Here is a 16,846-nt window from a genome sequence, read left to right on the forward strand (position 1 = left end):
AGTAGGTTAATAGCGATATACTAATATACTATACTAATGATGTATTTTTTCATACTTTTTGGTTATCTGTTTTTTTAGTTATCCGACCAACCCCAGTTGCCAATTGAGTCGGATAATCGATGCTCTACTGTATTTTTTACTTTTTCAATTTTCAACAGAAAGAAAATCATGGATTTCTTTTTACCTTTGTTTTGTTTTACCACTCTAATATACTGTTTCACACGTAAATGGCAAATATTGTCTCTTCCTCTTTTTGGTTGATTTGAAAATCATTTAGAATGTTAATTTGTTTTTGTAATAAATTTAATTTTATTTAACCATATTTAGTAAATTAACTAAAAGTATTATAGATTATACATTTAGAAATTTTGATAGTATATTAAGCCTTAACTCCATAAATTATATGACCTTGACCATGACCAGATGCCAAAAATCATTAAAAGGAATTTTCAACTAACAACTGTTCCCCTAGCAATTTGTATTAACTTGAGTTGACTGTATATGCCTATTGAATGACAATTTATGAAATAAAAGTGCTAGATATGACAATTGTTGTTTTGGACTAATCAGTTCTTACTGGTAGTAAGAACTGATTAGGACCAAAAGTATCTTTTATTTTAAATAAATTTTTTTACTGAATTGTAAAAAAATGTATTTAAAATAAAAGATATTAAATAGATTTATTCAATGAAATAATTTATCTGTGATTTTATGGATTAATACTTTTATTAAGAAATACTTTTAAATTAAAAAAATAAACTGATTCTGAAACTCAGGTTACTGTTTTAATATTATAGTTTCATAATTAAATTAATAATTAGTCTGTTAAAAATTTAAATATTTTTTTGCATAAACTTACAATGTATAAAATATATAACTTTATCTATTACAAAAATAATATGTATATTATTGATTTTACTCAATAAAGAAATGTTTAAAAAATTTAAACAAGCCACCAAAAAAGATTATTTTTAAAATTTTATTGTTTTGAGATTTTTATGGAGTTACAAAAATCTCATATTCAATATATTATTCATTTGCAAAAATCAGCTAATAAACTAGTTTTTCCATTTTTCTTTTTGCATATAGTTTTCAAAGTGTCTATAGGCCAATGCATTCTTGTTAATCTGAATTAATTATTGCATGAGATTATAGATACTGTAACAAACAAAGAAAAGAAACTTTTAAAGTTTTTTAAATATATATATAATGTGGTGTGTGATGTGGTAAATACAGTAATATGTTAAAATATGTAATACATATTAAATTTTAAAAATTCATTATCATCTAAAAAAAATGTTGTCAAGTAATGAAACTAATAAATCTTAATACCATAATGTATGCTATTTAAAGACAAAATTTTTCATTTTTTCGAAAATCCTTAAATCTAGTAAAAATAGAATGGTTCTTAACAGAATGAATGTTTCAAACTTGTTGAATTGCCATCTTCAGATTCTAGAATGGAATATATTAATAATAAATAGAAGAGGAAGCACGTTTTAAATTAAAAGCATTCAAAAATTTCAGTTTTACTTAGCGAGTCACATATGCAGGAGCATAAATATATTAAATAAAACATAGAAAATAGAAATAAATAATTAACAAGAAAAAAATAAATACAAAATAAAGTATTTAAATATATACATTGATATAGTATGAGGAAAAACATAAATATAGCAAAATGGTGATAAACAATACAGAACTATTACATTACTTCGATATTGGCATAAGCTGGAACTACAAAACTTCAAGTAATGCTCTCCAAGCATGTGACACCACTGCAGAATCTTTAAAGTTAATTGCAATTCCTTTATTATTAGCCTTATAAGTTTCTAGATTTCTAAATATTTAAGTCATGTTGTAGCTGAAGCATGAAGGAGTAGGTGTGCTCTATCAAAAGAAACATCTACATCACTCTCACAGGCAAAGGCTGTGAAGGCAGTTGTACATAGGATAAGGTGACCAGACGTCTTGGATTGTGCGGGACTGCCCCAGATTTGGGTTGTTAGTCCCGCATCAAACACTGTCCCGGAAAGTGTCTCGCATTTGGTCATGTAACATTTTCAACATGTTCGCAAGTTGTTGAGAGCACAAAGTTGTCGTTTTCTTTTACTACTAGTAGCCCAGGACACCCCCTAGTGGGTGTTCTAGTAGTAATGGTGTCATTCCGTAGTAGAAATAGTAAATTCATATCAGTAATTCAATAATAAATTCCTATTGCAATAATAATATACTGAATTTATTATTAATTTAAATAATATCTAGGGGTGCTCCTAGTGGCCGTTCTAGGCATACCATGACGGACATACAAACAGTGCCATCAAGTTGTGAAAAAATACAATTTTTTTTTTCTGTAAAGAGTTACTTTTAAGTTTATTTATGTATTTTTCTACTAAATTATTTATTAATGAATTAGTTTTTATTATTATATATATGTATGTTGGAGGTCCATCCCATTTTTAGCTCCCACAACATAGAAGCATCCCGCATTTCAACCTAACATATCTGGTCACTTTAACATAGGAGCTTCCTAATGGAGTCTTGATTCTAGTGCCCAAAGATCTATAAGTTGTTCCAATGTACTTGTAACTAAGGTCTACTCTGTTATCCCATTAGGGAATTGAATTGATCTCAGGTAGAGATCATCAGCATAATTCTTATCATTCCTGAGTAATGAGAAGGCAATAGGGCTCCTGTTTGCGATTCTAAAGTTGGAGAGTTTTATTAGTTCCTTGAAGATATCAAACTTTGTTCTAGGTGACAGTCTTGTCATCTATAACTTCTAATGAAATGGCATTTTAAAGAATTTAAAATCTGCATTTAATTGCATGTGTTACTTTCAAATGTTTGTAAAACCTGAAGATGGTTATTTAAAACAACTGAAAACATTCATTTTTATTTAGATTATAAAGATTAGTGTTAAAAATTGCTGAATTTTTGGTTTTTTTGAGTGTTTTTATTCTAATATGATAGTTGTCCAATCCCAAACAGAATCAGAATTTGTCACTAATGATATGCTGCCAGTCTTAGCAGTCTATGCTTCTCTGTCTTTGCACTGTGGCTGATGGAATGATAATCACAGGATGTATGGCAGTTGTCATGCGTATGCAGTTGCCTGCCATGGTATGGGAAGTTGGGGTTCTGTAGAAAGGCTTTCACCTGTATTTGGATGATGAACAAAGATACTGTTGCAGCTGTTCATGCTTTCCTATGATATGGCATGCATCTCTCCTAGTGGTCTGTCTGGGGTGTCCAAAGTTTGCTTGCCATGTGTGTGTTCTCACATATTCACTATCTGCACTAAGGTAAGAACAGTGCAGATGGTGGAAAGTTCACTGAAACACTATATCAGGATTCTAAGCACAACTTTCACACAAGTGCAAAAAGTGTGCTTAGTGTTTTAATTATACTGGTGAAGATCCAACTTCAACTATTATTTAGACAATTCTATCTGGGGGCATAACTTTTTGTCATTGAGTATATTTAGAATAATAATTTAGCCATTTATGATTATGAAATTCTACACACTATAACATAATGATTTATTTTGCAAAATATTAAATAAATAATAATAATACCCTGTAATAGTTATAATTTTTTAAAATCAGATATGAAGAGAGTGCAAAGAATTTGCAATACTGTATCTGCAGTTACAATATTGACACTATAAATGTCTGTTTAATTATCTTATTGTTTTCATTTAATAATATATCCAAAGTATATCATTAATTGAAGTAATACTTCCTATTTGCTTATAAAATCTTTAGACTAAGAACTCTGATAATATTAATATCTAATTTAATTGAAAATTAAAAATAATTTGCATAATTGCACATATAATAATTACAATTACCATGATATTACTGGTGTAGAATTCAATAAATAAATAAGCAATTACCTATAAACAGCATTAATTTTTTAAAATCACTTCATTGAGCATGCGTGTATCTTCGTGACATGCAATTTTTAAATTTTTGGAAGGTGTGTTCTTTTACAAACATTCCAATACATAGAAACCTGATGATGACCGTTAAAGACAGAAGAAAACATTCGTTTAAAGGAGAATTAATGCTGGTTATAGGTAATTGCTTATTTATATAATAATTTTATTTCAGACAAAAATTATGAAACAAAAATGTTTCCTATTTAAAGATCTTAACTTAAGATGAGTTTGATTTTTTTTCATATTATTTAAATGTAATATTTTATTTTTTTATCCTATATATCTTATTACAGTTAATTTGAATAAGTTCTAAATAAATGTAATTCACAATTTTTGAAATAATTTAATTAATGTTTTCAGGTGATCATTCTTATAAACAAAATAAGAATTTATCTCCAAAAGAACAAATGATTACAGCACTTCCTGATGTAAGAACATTAACATTAGATGTTAACAGCGATGATTTTATGGTTTTAGCATGTGATGGAATATGGTAAGTTATATATGAAAAACTTTATATAATGTGTATGTATATATATATTTTTTTAAAACCCAAAATCAAGAATATTGGTATAAATAAACTGGTTGTAGGAAATTATATAATTAATTAACTTAATTGGTAAATATAAAAGAATTTGAAAGATAGTACATTGAATGAGTTTTCTAGAATCCATGATAGTATGCATGCATGCATTCTTTGTGTATGTGTGTATGCATGCATACACACACAATCACCAACAACATTGAAGATTGTAGTTTTTATTATAAGTACTTGGATGTCTTTATAATGAAAATAGTATACACTACACCTTCAATGTTCATGGACATCAGTGTTTCGGAAATTCAACCATTCATGATCAGAAATTTATGCACCGAAATTTCAACTGTTGTGAAAGGTTTCAACCTTTCGGGAAATGGGAGATTATGTACTACTGCAAACTGGAGTTGGTGCCTGCATAAACTGATGTTCAAGCACATATAATGCTTAAAGGTCACTGCACTCACTCATTCAACTAGTATTTGTCATAAGTTATATTACTGTTTTGTTTATTCTTTTTTATTTGGCTCAAATAAAATGACTTTTGCAGCACTTTAAGACCATTGCACAATGTATTTATTTAATAAAACCATTCATTTTTCTAAAAATTTTTTAAACAGCAGTAATACATAGTCTTGGAATGAATTCCAAATTTGACATTGAAAATGGACACTCATGGTTTAAAAATTCAATGTTTGTGAAGGATTACTTGATCCTACTTATTCATGAACCTGGGGAAATCACTGTAAATATTCTCTCAAGAAACATTACAAAATTACATATAATTTTATAAAAATAATTACATATCTAAAATCAGAAACCAAAAGGGATAAGTACTTGACAAATTTTTTCATAAATTTGAAAAATTGATCATAAAAAAAGAAATCTGTAAGTAGTCATGCATTAAGTTATTTTGTATATAGTAGAGCATTGATTATCCGAACCAATTGGGGACTCTGGTTATTTGGAAAATCAATTTTTCGGATAACCGATTATGTACGAAAAAATACATTATTAATATAAAAATAGCCCATGTAATTATTATATTAGTATATCTCAATAATAGTATATTAATATATCCCATGTTGAATTTTTCTCTGTCGTGTGTCACTTTGCATTGAATTTTCGTCTATGTTAAACCTAATGAAAATTTTTATAATAATCATGGCTATTGTATTGTTAAAAATTATTTCTTTATTTTGTACAAACAAAATAAATATATTGAAAAATATAAAAACAAAAAAAATTATACTTTAGAAGTTAATCTAGTATCAAAAATGTTCGATTCAGCACAACACACGTTCTGACACAGTCTGACTGGAACACTTTCGGTTAACCGATGTTTTGGTTGATTGGTGTTTGGATAATCGATGCACTACTGTATATTTATATACAGGTTGCCCTCATTTTATACCATGCATTCTCTGTGTCCAAAAATATATTTATTTAATTATATTTTTTAATAAAAACATGCTTAGTATTGAAATTTTTACTAATACAAAATAATAACTTATAGCTTAAATTGATATGCAGTTTTATACTGCCACTGAGTTGATTTTGTATGGCACACTGGAAACAGCTTCAATTCTGTGATATGGCCTGGTTGAGGGTCATCCATCAATGATGATCTAGGCTGAGGATCATGCATCTTCATAAAATATGAATCCAAAGTTACTTGCCATGCTTTTCTTTTTCTCTCCTTGAGAATGTCATTATGAGGTGCTAAGACTTCATTTACACTCTTCCTTATGAAGTGACTTTGGATTCATTTCAAAAAAACTCTTTTATCAATTGAATTGACATTAGCAAGAAATTGTTTAAGCACATCAATAATTATTTTCTTTATGACACAGTCTAGTTCAACATCATTTCTCTCCTTCTTTCCTTGTGCATCCAAATTTTCTATCAAATTTGCTAATTCTTCTATAGAAAAGTCTCTTTCTTCTTTCTAATCTTCAATCATTTCTAATATGTCATGTTTTGTAACTGCATCAAATCTAGTCTCTTGTTCTTCTAACTTCTTGTATGACTGCAGCACTTCCTCTGCAAGCCCAAATTTTGTAAAGTCATCCATTGATCAGGTAGAAGTTTTTATTCTAAATTGCATTTAAACAGTTTGAGTGACCTTTAACCAGGCAATGTCAATGAAATGAATGGCCTTCAAAATATATGGTGTTTCAATAGCAATGCTGGATTCAATTATGGAATAAAATGCATTGTTTATTGAACAATTGTTGATATTTTTATTTTAGTAAAATGTAACATTACAACTTGTTTCAGTATGATCATTTTTGCATGTGGAAGACAGTGTCTGCTAAATGTTCCCCACAACTCTGATGGCACACTACACTAACACACTCTTCACAAAATTGCTAATGACATTGTCATACAATTATGGCAAAAATGTGTCAAATCTCCATCTTCAGATCAAGAATTGTTTGTGGGTTGTTAGCATAGACAAGAGATTTGTCAAATTCCTGCAGAAAAAAAATCACAGGTGTCAAATCACACAACCTTGGTGGCCAGTTCTGGTTGGCATTGCATAAGGTGACATGATCTGGAAATTATTTTTGAAAAAGTTTGGCCCAATCACTTAAAATCAATGACATTTTCTAGGTTACCAATCACATCGAATGTCACTGGCATCAGTTTACATCTGGCACTGTTAATGGAACACCCTGTATTAAATGACTGTCAGTAATCTTTAACAATCTAATCAGGATGTGTGTCTAATTCATTGACTATTTCCTTAAAGAATTCCTACAGGCAGTATATCTCAAAAGTTGCTATTTTGTCCTGGTTAATCAACACAGTACAGATGACATATCTGGACATATGTGAACCACATTTACTATACTTTGAGTTCTCTTTGAACTTATAAAGATTTGGAGGAGACAAAGATCATTGTCTAACAGAAGAATAGCTTTGGATGGCAAATCATACTTAAGGCAGTTGTATAACAGTGCAAAGATTGCTTATGTACCAGTTCAAGAACAATTCTTGTGTGACTCACACCCTCTTCTTAAACTTCAGAATTTAACAAGATTTTGAAATGCATCTTGGATTACTAGCATATATTTTTCAGATACTCCAGAGTCCCAGTTTGGTATTGTGTAGTTTCCATTCAAGATTTCTGAAATAACCTATATGAAAAGAATTATAAATTGCAATATAGACATGAAGAATAACATAAAATATCACAATTGCTGGAAAAATTCTTGGTATCATCATAAAACTTCCGTTAAAATAACTGTAATTTATATTATATTGCAGTATTCCATGATCACAGTTCAATTTTTGTCTTTTATATATTTATATAAAATGTATATTTGCACAAACACATATTGGTAATAATATGCAATATAAATATTTATGTAAAATTATATTATTATATATTATTTAGTGATGGGACAATTAATTGGAATTGGAAAAATCAGACATTTTCCGGGAATTGGAATCAAGAAAATCTTTTCACAATATCCAATTCTTAAAACTGATTCTTCCACATTTTGTAAGAAAACTGATTGTTTGTTTCAGTCAAAAATTAAAAAGTTTTAAAATTACAATATTAACAATTAAATATTAGTTTATTGGAAACTTTTGTGTATGCAATGCCCCATACTTGAGGAAATGGCTGTCACAGTGGACTTTTCTTACGTGTAGTTGGAATAATGAAAGATTGTACTTGGCCGGTACTAAATGTGTCTATTTTAGGGGAGATATGCTAACTTTAGGGTTTCCATCTGGCCGACAATCTGTATTCTGTATATATATTGAAATCAAAATGTTCCGTTACTGTCACACACAAATAAAAGTAAATTAAAAAATTAATTTGAAAATTTCAGAAAAACTTTTAAACAGTTTTTAAAAACATTGTTTTAATTTTCAATTGATTTTATTTTATTTTTAGTTTTGATTTCAGTGTAAAGGCCAGAGTTTTAATTATTATTTATTTTTAATAATTTTTGTGTATTTAATTTTTCCTGCATTTTTTGAATCCATAATTACAACTTTTTAAATTAATTGCAACTGTTTTTTGCGACATAACTATAGAAAATGTTTTAGTGTTGTTTCACACAAAAGATAATCAAATTTAAATTTATTTTAATTTTTTACTAATTTCATTCATTTTTGTTTCATAAATTTGCCTGCTTTTTAAAAATTTGGGTGTACTATAGATTACTCCCTATGGAATTTCAGGACTTTGATTATATATTTGAACTCAGGGGACCGAGACGAGTTCAACGGTACTTTAATTTTGGACCGGAGACGAAAAATAAAAAAGTTATCACACTTTTTAAGTTACCATACTTTTTTAATGCTCTCGTGCAGACGGCACCGTAGTTGCTAGTATTGCCATCTTGCGGTAAAGTCTGCAAACCGTGACGTCTGACTACGGTCATCTCTCGGAGCGTTAAACACGCGATACGAGAGCGGAGAGAGCGACGCGACTTCCGATCATTGCGCGATCGCCATTTCGGTTAATGTTACTTATGGCAGCGAACATGGCGGTCCGACTGACCTCTTGTATGGGCACCACCACACGCCGCCATGTGCTAAACTAGTGATCGATTCACGGTAGTTCTTGAACAAAGTAAAAAAAGGGGGGAAACGTCTACTAAAGGCAATTTTAACGACAAGCGACGGGACTCCCGATCGCGATCGCGCGGTTGACTTAGCGGAGAGCGACGCGACTCCCTATCATCGCGCGATCGCCGGAAAAAAGTATGATAACTTTTTTATTTTTCGTCTCCGGTCCAAAAGTAGAGTATCGTTGAACTCGTCTCGGTCCCCTGAGTTCAGATATATACCCAAACACATGAAATTCCATAGGGAGTAATCTATAGTATACCCAAAAATTTTAATTATAAGCAAGTTAACATTTGTTGAACTATTGGGCTATCTACTTTTAAATCAATGCTTGTGGTCGGCAAAACAGTTTAAAATGTAAACAAAATTATATTTTAATTGAAAAAAATATTATATAAAAATATTTTTAATACCTAATATATTTACTTATAATGATAAAGGTGACTTTCTCATAATAATTATGAAAGTTTTTGTTATGATTCATAGATGATACTGTAATATGTTAAATTTTCAAATGCAATTCACAGAATTCTGACTAAACATACTTGTTTGTGCTAAGTTTAATGCCGTTTTGAGTTTTAAAAATAGATTTTTCAAGATGAGTTGGTCTAGACATTGGCTCCAGTGAATGAATTCAAAAATTGGTTAAGTCATGACAATGATACTTGTTTGGTTCACCTCATCATTTGCCAAACCTCATTTATATTAAATGCGATGGTATTAACCTGCTTTCTGGTACACTGGAACCTCACATAATGAGCAAAACAAATTGTTAAAAAATGACTCACTTAATGAGCAATGTTTTGCATAACAAGTGACCAGGAGAGAGGAAGTCCTGGATTATGCGCATGCTCCATCAATCTGTGTTTAGCACTCGTTCCGCTAGCATCTTAGTGTCGCTTGTGATCACATTTTTCCAAACTTGTGTTCACCCATATTACGTATAAACATCAACAACCATAGCCCATTATATAATAAACATACCAAATGATATGCCAAATTCTTGGGCTATGTAAAGGCTATAATTAAATATTAGAAGTTAATTTTTGTGAAACCGTGTTGTATTATTCTTCGAAGTATCAAACACAAATTCGTGTTAATAACAACCACATGGCTTTTTTTCACCTTTATTTAGTTGATACGGTACGTTTCGGGCCTTATGCCCCTCATCAGTCAACTAAAATAATATAAAATAATGTATACAGCGTTTTTACCGACAAGTTATATAAACATTTAAACGTATATAACATATCAGTTCTTCCCCCAGTATGGCACTTGTACACGGTAAGTTTGGACATTACAAACTCGAGAATAAAAGTTATAAAATTCTTGTACATCTATTTTGAGTTAAAAAGTACAACTATTTAATATAACAATAAATTTAAATTAACTATGAATAAAACTGGGACAAGTTCTTACTTTGTTGTTCTCTTGTACTTCTTAGTAGAGATGGTTAATACACAGTACATTTTCAAAGATCGTTCGAGCACTTTTGGCTCGTTTATGTTGAAACAGAATCCAGAAAATTTCTTTAAAGACAAATTTGTAGACAAACTTTGGGTATAAGTTTTAGTCTGAACTTTCCCCTGTTGAATGTTGTTTAGGTTATGTGACATTTAAAATTTGCATAACTACGTGTAGGGGGTTGAAACAAAGTAAGCCCCCTAGTGGTATTTTTGGTAAAATATTAAGATTTATTGTATTTTTAACTAAATATTAAAATTTTTTATAATATATTTAACTAGTTTTTGTTAATATTTATACTTGTATTTTTATTTATACAATTTTCTGAGTTAATTATAGCAAAACTTTCTTTAAATTTTCTATTATATATGTCTTTTTCTTTATACAGAATTTTGGTGTTGTCCTTATCAATATTACAATTATTTATTAAGCAGTGGTCGTGGAAAACGGATTGCATCCTTTGGTGCTTCATATCAGCTATATGTTCTTTTATTCGTATTTTTAATTTCCGTTTTGTTTCTCCAATGTAGGTATGTGGGTCTTTGCAAGTACATGGTATTTCATAAACGACGTTTTTGGATTCTTTGATGTTTTCATCAGGTTGTTTTTTTCCTTTATTTATTATTCGTGATTGCAATTTTTGATATTTTGGTGCCAACTTTATATTTATTTTTCTCATTTCTTTGTTTATTTCTTCATACAGTCCTTTTATGTATGGGAAACTTTTGTATTTTATATCTTGGTTTTTTATTTCCTGGATTTGTTTTTTATAGGTTGATTTTTCTATTTGTGTTTCTCATGTATTTATCAATCTAATTGGGTATCTGTCTAGTATGAACTTTTTCTTTAAATTATTTAGATGCTTTTGAACATTTTCAGGTTTACTAGTTCTATTTTTAATTTTTTTGTATTCCATGATGAAGACGTTTTGTTTTATATACAGTGGTATTTGGGAGCTGTAGTTTATAGTTTTTGTTATGGCACAAGGTTTCTTAAAGGGTTCAAATTCTAGGTTATTTATATTCCTTTTGATTGTAATATCCAAGTAATTTATATTATTGTGTATACTATCTTCTTCTTCGATTACCGTATCAACTAAATAAAGGTGGAAAAAAGCCAAGTGGTTGTTATTAACACGAATTTGTGTTTGATACTACTTATTAGAAGTTAATTAACTTACTTGAAATAGGCAGTTATGCTGCCATTTCGTATTAAATTTAAGACCAATTCTAAATTAAATTTTTTAAATGTCTAAATTAAAAATTAATTATTTATAATTATTACATTAAATACAAGATGGAAGTATAACTGCCTATTTCTAGTCAAATTAATTAATTTTTAATATTTAATTATAGCATTTACATAGCCCAAGAATTTGGCATATCGTTTGGTGTGTTTATCAGACATATTAGCGAGGTTGAAGCCAAAGTTTTAAACATGAAAACGTGTACATTGGATATTCAGCGTTGCATTCCTGTAAGCCTAGAAGTTTGACAATGGCGTTTGGAATGTCATTGTCAAATGTCATAAAATTACATGTTTTTGTTAGCCTAACAAAAACATGTAAATTTTGTTAGGCTTAACATCAAAAATTCAACATGGAGCGACATGCAAAGGAGAAAAATTTCAACATGGGATAGGTTAAATCATTTACAAGATAGGACATGCCCATTGCAAGTGTGAAAAAAAGTACATCTTCTCATTTACCTTTCCCTCCCTCAGGTAACCTGTCAGCCAATGAATCAATTTTTAAAGATGACGACCTTGGACTGGGATAATTCTTTGAGTAAAACGGAATCAGTTGTAATTTCTTTTGGGGTAGTATTGCAGTATTAACCTTTATATGAAATAAGATTACAAATTTAGTTTGTACTACACAATAAAAGCATGTGTAACCACATATAAATGGAAATTTTTGCATTTTTTTTTGAAAGATTGATTGTGGATTTCCCAATTGTTTTTTATCCTTAAGCTTGATGTTTATTAATTAATGAATGTACCATGCTTGTAATTTAAATTGTTAATTTTTCTAAAGTAAAATAAACTGTAGAAAGTATTCAAAAGAATCAGAATTGGGATAAATTTTGGTATTGTCCCATCACTAATATTATTATTATATATTTATCTTAAAAAGTCTTTTTCTTAAAAAAAACAATTTTTTCTTTAGGAACTTCATGTCAAGTCAAGAAGTAATAGATTTTATTAAGGATAGATTGGATTCAGATATAAAATTATCTACTATTTCTGAACAGGTATTATTATTTTATGTATTTATATTTCAAAAACATTCCATAAACACTTTTTTGGCTGCTGGGATTCACTTTTATTTAGCTAACATTTTCAACCTAATCTAATAGGCCATCCTCAGGCTGCAATTTTTTGGAACATCTTCAAAATTAAATCCAAAATGGAATACAATAAAAGAATAACAATTTTTAAATATTTGAATATAAAGCAAAAATAACTAAAAATCAATATAGATAATAAATGACAGTAAAATGCAAAATAAATAATAAAAAAACAATAAAATGTAAATAACTCAAAAAATTCAAAAATATATAGTAGAAATGAAGTAATTATGGTTTTCTGACAAACTAGTTTTTTACAATGTATTTCCATGCTGTTGATAAACTGTCCACATCTCTTGCATTAATGCAATTATCTTTCAACCTGCTTTTGTATATTTCAATTTTTTCAGCATTCTATTCTAATTTAGGGGAGTGTACACTGAATTATGTTTGCCTCTTTCCATTTTATTAGTGATCCTCAGTCTGTGCCATCCTGGAGAGTAGGGTTCCTCAAACAGAATCCCGGTTGTTTTTTTAACCCGGGAAATCTTGCAAATTTCTTAAAAATTCACTTTTTTCTTATTTTATTTTAAGGTTGAGGGAATTTTGTGAATAGAAAGTATAACTAACTCGTAAACTGTCAGAATACATTTGTATTTATTCATTTTAAACCTACTTATTTGTTTTTTTTTTTTTTTTTTTTTAAATTTTTGCTCATTATGGCATGCCACAAATGGTCAATAATCAATATGTAGGCAGGACTCAAAATTCTTTACTTGTCAGAACCTGTAATATCTGGAACAATTGTGTTTATGCTGTCTTAATTTTTAACCATGCCCAGTAGCTTCAATAACTGCGTAATGCCAAGTTGTGTAAATTGAACAAGGATACAAACGAGTACAAAGTATGCAAGTATGAAGTTTTTCTTCATAAACCTAATTATTAAAGACAAATAAACTTCCAAATTATTGGGCTATGATGTTTCTATTAAAGCAGACAAGGTAGACAAATCAAGAATACTAGAGAACAAAAGAAGTACTACAATTAATAAATATATAAAATATAAATACGACTATACAAAAATAAAACTTTGCTTTTGTCTTTCCTTCTCGCCGTTCACTCCATCGACAGTCCTTAGACGATTCACATAATTTTCACGTATTTATCACGTAATAATCACGTATTTATATTTTATATATTTATTAAATGTAAATAACACCGGCCATGTACTTTTTATTAATTTTTTACTTTAAAAAGTACTACAATCTCGAAAACAAACTAGAAATCTTTCAGGATACAGGTGAAAAACACATAATATTTGTCTTCTCTTAAATGCATTAAACACAATTCCAATCACATCAATTGAATAGGAAAAGGCATTCTTGGTGGCAAGACTTTTCATTACTAAAATAAGAATTAGATTGAGTGATTGGAGTATTGACCATCTTTGCTTTTTAAAATCTTATAATATGACAATCTTTGCTTTTTAAAATCTTATAATACAAAATATTTGTAAATTTTTATATTTTATTTAAAAAAAGAAAAACAAAAATTACCTTCTAAGTCAGAAGTTTGATCTAAGTTCATTTTTTTTAAATTTTCAACTTAATTCAAAGGCATTTTTGTTGTTGTTGTTGTATGCAGTTTCCAGCAAACTTTAATACATTTTTTTCTATTTGTGAACATTTCTATGTAATTCAAAGGTAATTTTTAATATATATCTTACACAGCATTATTAATATGATTTTGGAGGTTACAGAACATATTAAATTACTTTAAAAAACAAAAAATAATTATATCATTTGATTTCATGATATTTTGTATATCTTAAAAATAATTAATTTTGTTCCGGGTTCCCAGGAAACAGTTCACTTTTATCCCAGAATCCTGGGACAAGCAAAAGACCAGGAAATGAGAAACCCTACTGGAGAGTACATGTTGGATGCCTTTCTTACATCATATTGATGTTCTTTGAGTCTAACTTTCAAGTTTCTTGTAGTGACATCAATGTAATTCTTGTCTATCCCCAACTGCATGTTTTCATACAGTATCCTGCACACACCTGACATTTCTTCTGTTTCTAATCTATCCTTATTTATCTATCTAATCTATTTATATTTCATTAAGTTTTTCTAATAAAGTAAAATGTTAGTAATTTAAAAGTTTAAATGATATCTCATTTAAATGATAATTTATGAGACAACTCAATAATTTAAAGTAATTATTACATTCAGGATATCAGAACATTGTATTCTGTTTTGATATAAATTGAATACAGTTATTATTTTAATTTAATTTGTAGAATAAAAGTAAATGGAATACCGTTTATTATTAATAATATAAAAGCCATCATTTGTGTGTGTGATTTCATGTAACTCCTGCAATTTTTGTTCAATCCAGATGAAATTTTGGTTATATTTGTTTTATGTTTTGACAGAACATATAGGTTACTTAATAATAATAATAATTTATTTGACATATAATTCAATACAATATCAAAGGGGAAAAGAACAAAACAACAAATTCTCTTAACTCAAACCATCTAATTTCTTTAACATCTTGTTAAATTTTAACAAATCCACGAAATTGGAGTTAGAACCACCACACAACATTCTTAAGTATTCCCCGTACATATCATTTCCATAATTACTAAACCTATGGAAGCACCATTCACTGTAACTACAGATCTGGTTGCAAATTATGCACACCAAAGAGGCACTTCTTGACATAAAACAGTTTAACCGCAGTTTCGCAATCTGTTTTTTCATCGCAATAGAGATTCCAACATCCCTTAAATATCCTGCCATGCCAAAATCAGGTTTAACCAGACAATAATATTGTAGCAACCCAGAACTATTCAGCACATTCTTCATTTCCCATAGTTCTAGCTCTATACATCTCAGTACTATGGATGGTATTCGTTTTTTCCATCTATCAATTTGTTTCTCAATAACCATATCACTGAATCCCAGTCGTTCCAGCCAATTTTTAAAATCCAGCCACCATGAATTACTCTCCGCTTTCATCCACATTCTTTCGATACTGATTCTAGGTAGCCTATCCCTAGGTAATTCCAATATTCTTACATAATATTTTAGAACTGCTTTTATAAAAAAGATTTTCAGTGGTACCCGTCCAGTTTCCCACAAAACAGCCACATTCAATGCATGAAATCTGAGACCCAACATTTTCTTCAAAAATTCTCTATGAATTAACTCAAAATTATTGACATTAGCCAAACCCCAGACCTGAGCACCATACGACATAATGGATTTAACTGTTGAATCAAACAACCTGAAATGTGGAACATACGAGACTAACCCTGGGATATTAATGATTTTAGATAATTTCACCAAAGCACCTTTTGCTTTTCTCGCAGTAATCTCAAAGTGGTCTTTCATATTAAGATTATATTTGAACCAAAGGCCCAGGTACTTATATTTTTCCACTATTTCAATCTCTTGTTTTTCTAAAAACCATTTAAGCTTACTTGATCTTTTACTACCATTTTGGAAAACCATTATCTTAGTTTTTTTATTATTAATTTGTAAGTCCATCTCAGTTGAGAAACTCATAAGACCATCAATTGCCACCTGTAATTCAAATGGGCTATCAGCCATAATCACCACATCATCTGCATACAACAGAACCTTGATATAAGTATTATTGCCTAACCCATAAGCCATTAAATCTTGATATCTCATTCAATCTATTTACCAAACCATCGATATATAAAGAAAATAGTAATGGACTTAGCGGACATCCCTGCCGAACTCCTTTGTTACAGTGGAAGGATTCAGTAGTAGTACCATTAACTGTCAAAAATGCTGACGTATTCGTGTACATCGATCACAATAAATTCAATATTTTATAACTTAACCTCAAATCAGCAAGCCTCCTCCATAATTTCAGATGATTCACTGAGTCGAATGCAGCCTGGAAATCCACAAAACAAGTATATACTTTTCAGCGTTTTTTGACTAGCCTTTCTTTTAATAAATTCCACAAAACAAAAATATGGTC

At 29.3% G+C, this 16,846-nt stretch overlaps 1 protein-coding gene across 1 annotated transcript in view; it reads left to right on the forward strand.

The window, feature by feature from the left end:
• Positions 1-16,846, forward strand: part of LOC136975076 (protein phosphatase 1G) — a 75,711-nt gene that overhangs the window by 52,321 nt on the left and 6,544 nt on the right. Inside the window, exons 7-8 of the mRNA XM_067270073.1 lie at positions 4,304-4,436; positions 12,703-12,787. Coding sequence (XP_067126174.1) covers positions 4,304-4,436; positions 12,703-12,787 — 218 coding nt within the window. The remainder of the gene's footprint in view (positions 1-4,303; positions 4,437-12,702; positions 12,788-16,846) is intronic.

This window comes from Centruroides vittatus, unplaced genomic scaffold (genome assembly GCF_030686945.1).
Source record: "Centruroides vittatus isolate TY-2023 unplaced genomic scaffold, ASM3068694v2 contig_364, whole genome shotgun sequence".
In the NCBI taxonomy this organism is placed as follows: Eukaryota; Metazoa; Arthropoda; class Arachnida; order Scorpiones; family Buthidae; genus Centruroides; species Centruroides vittatus.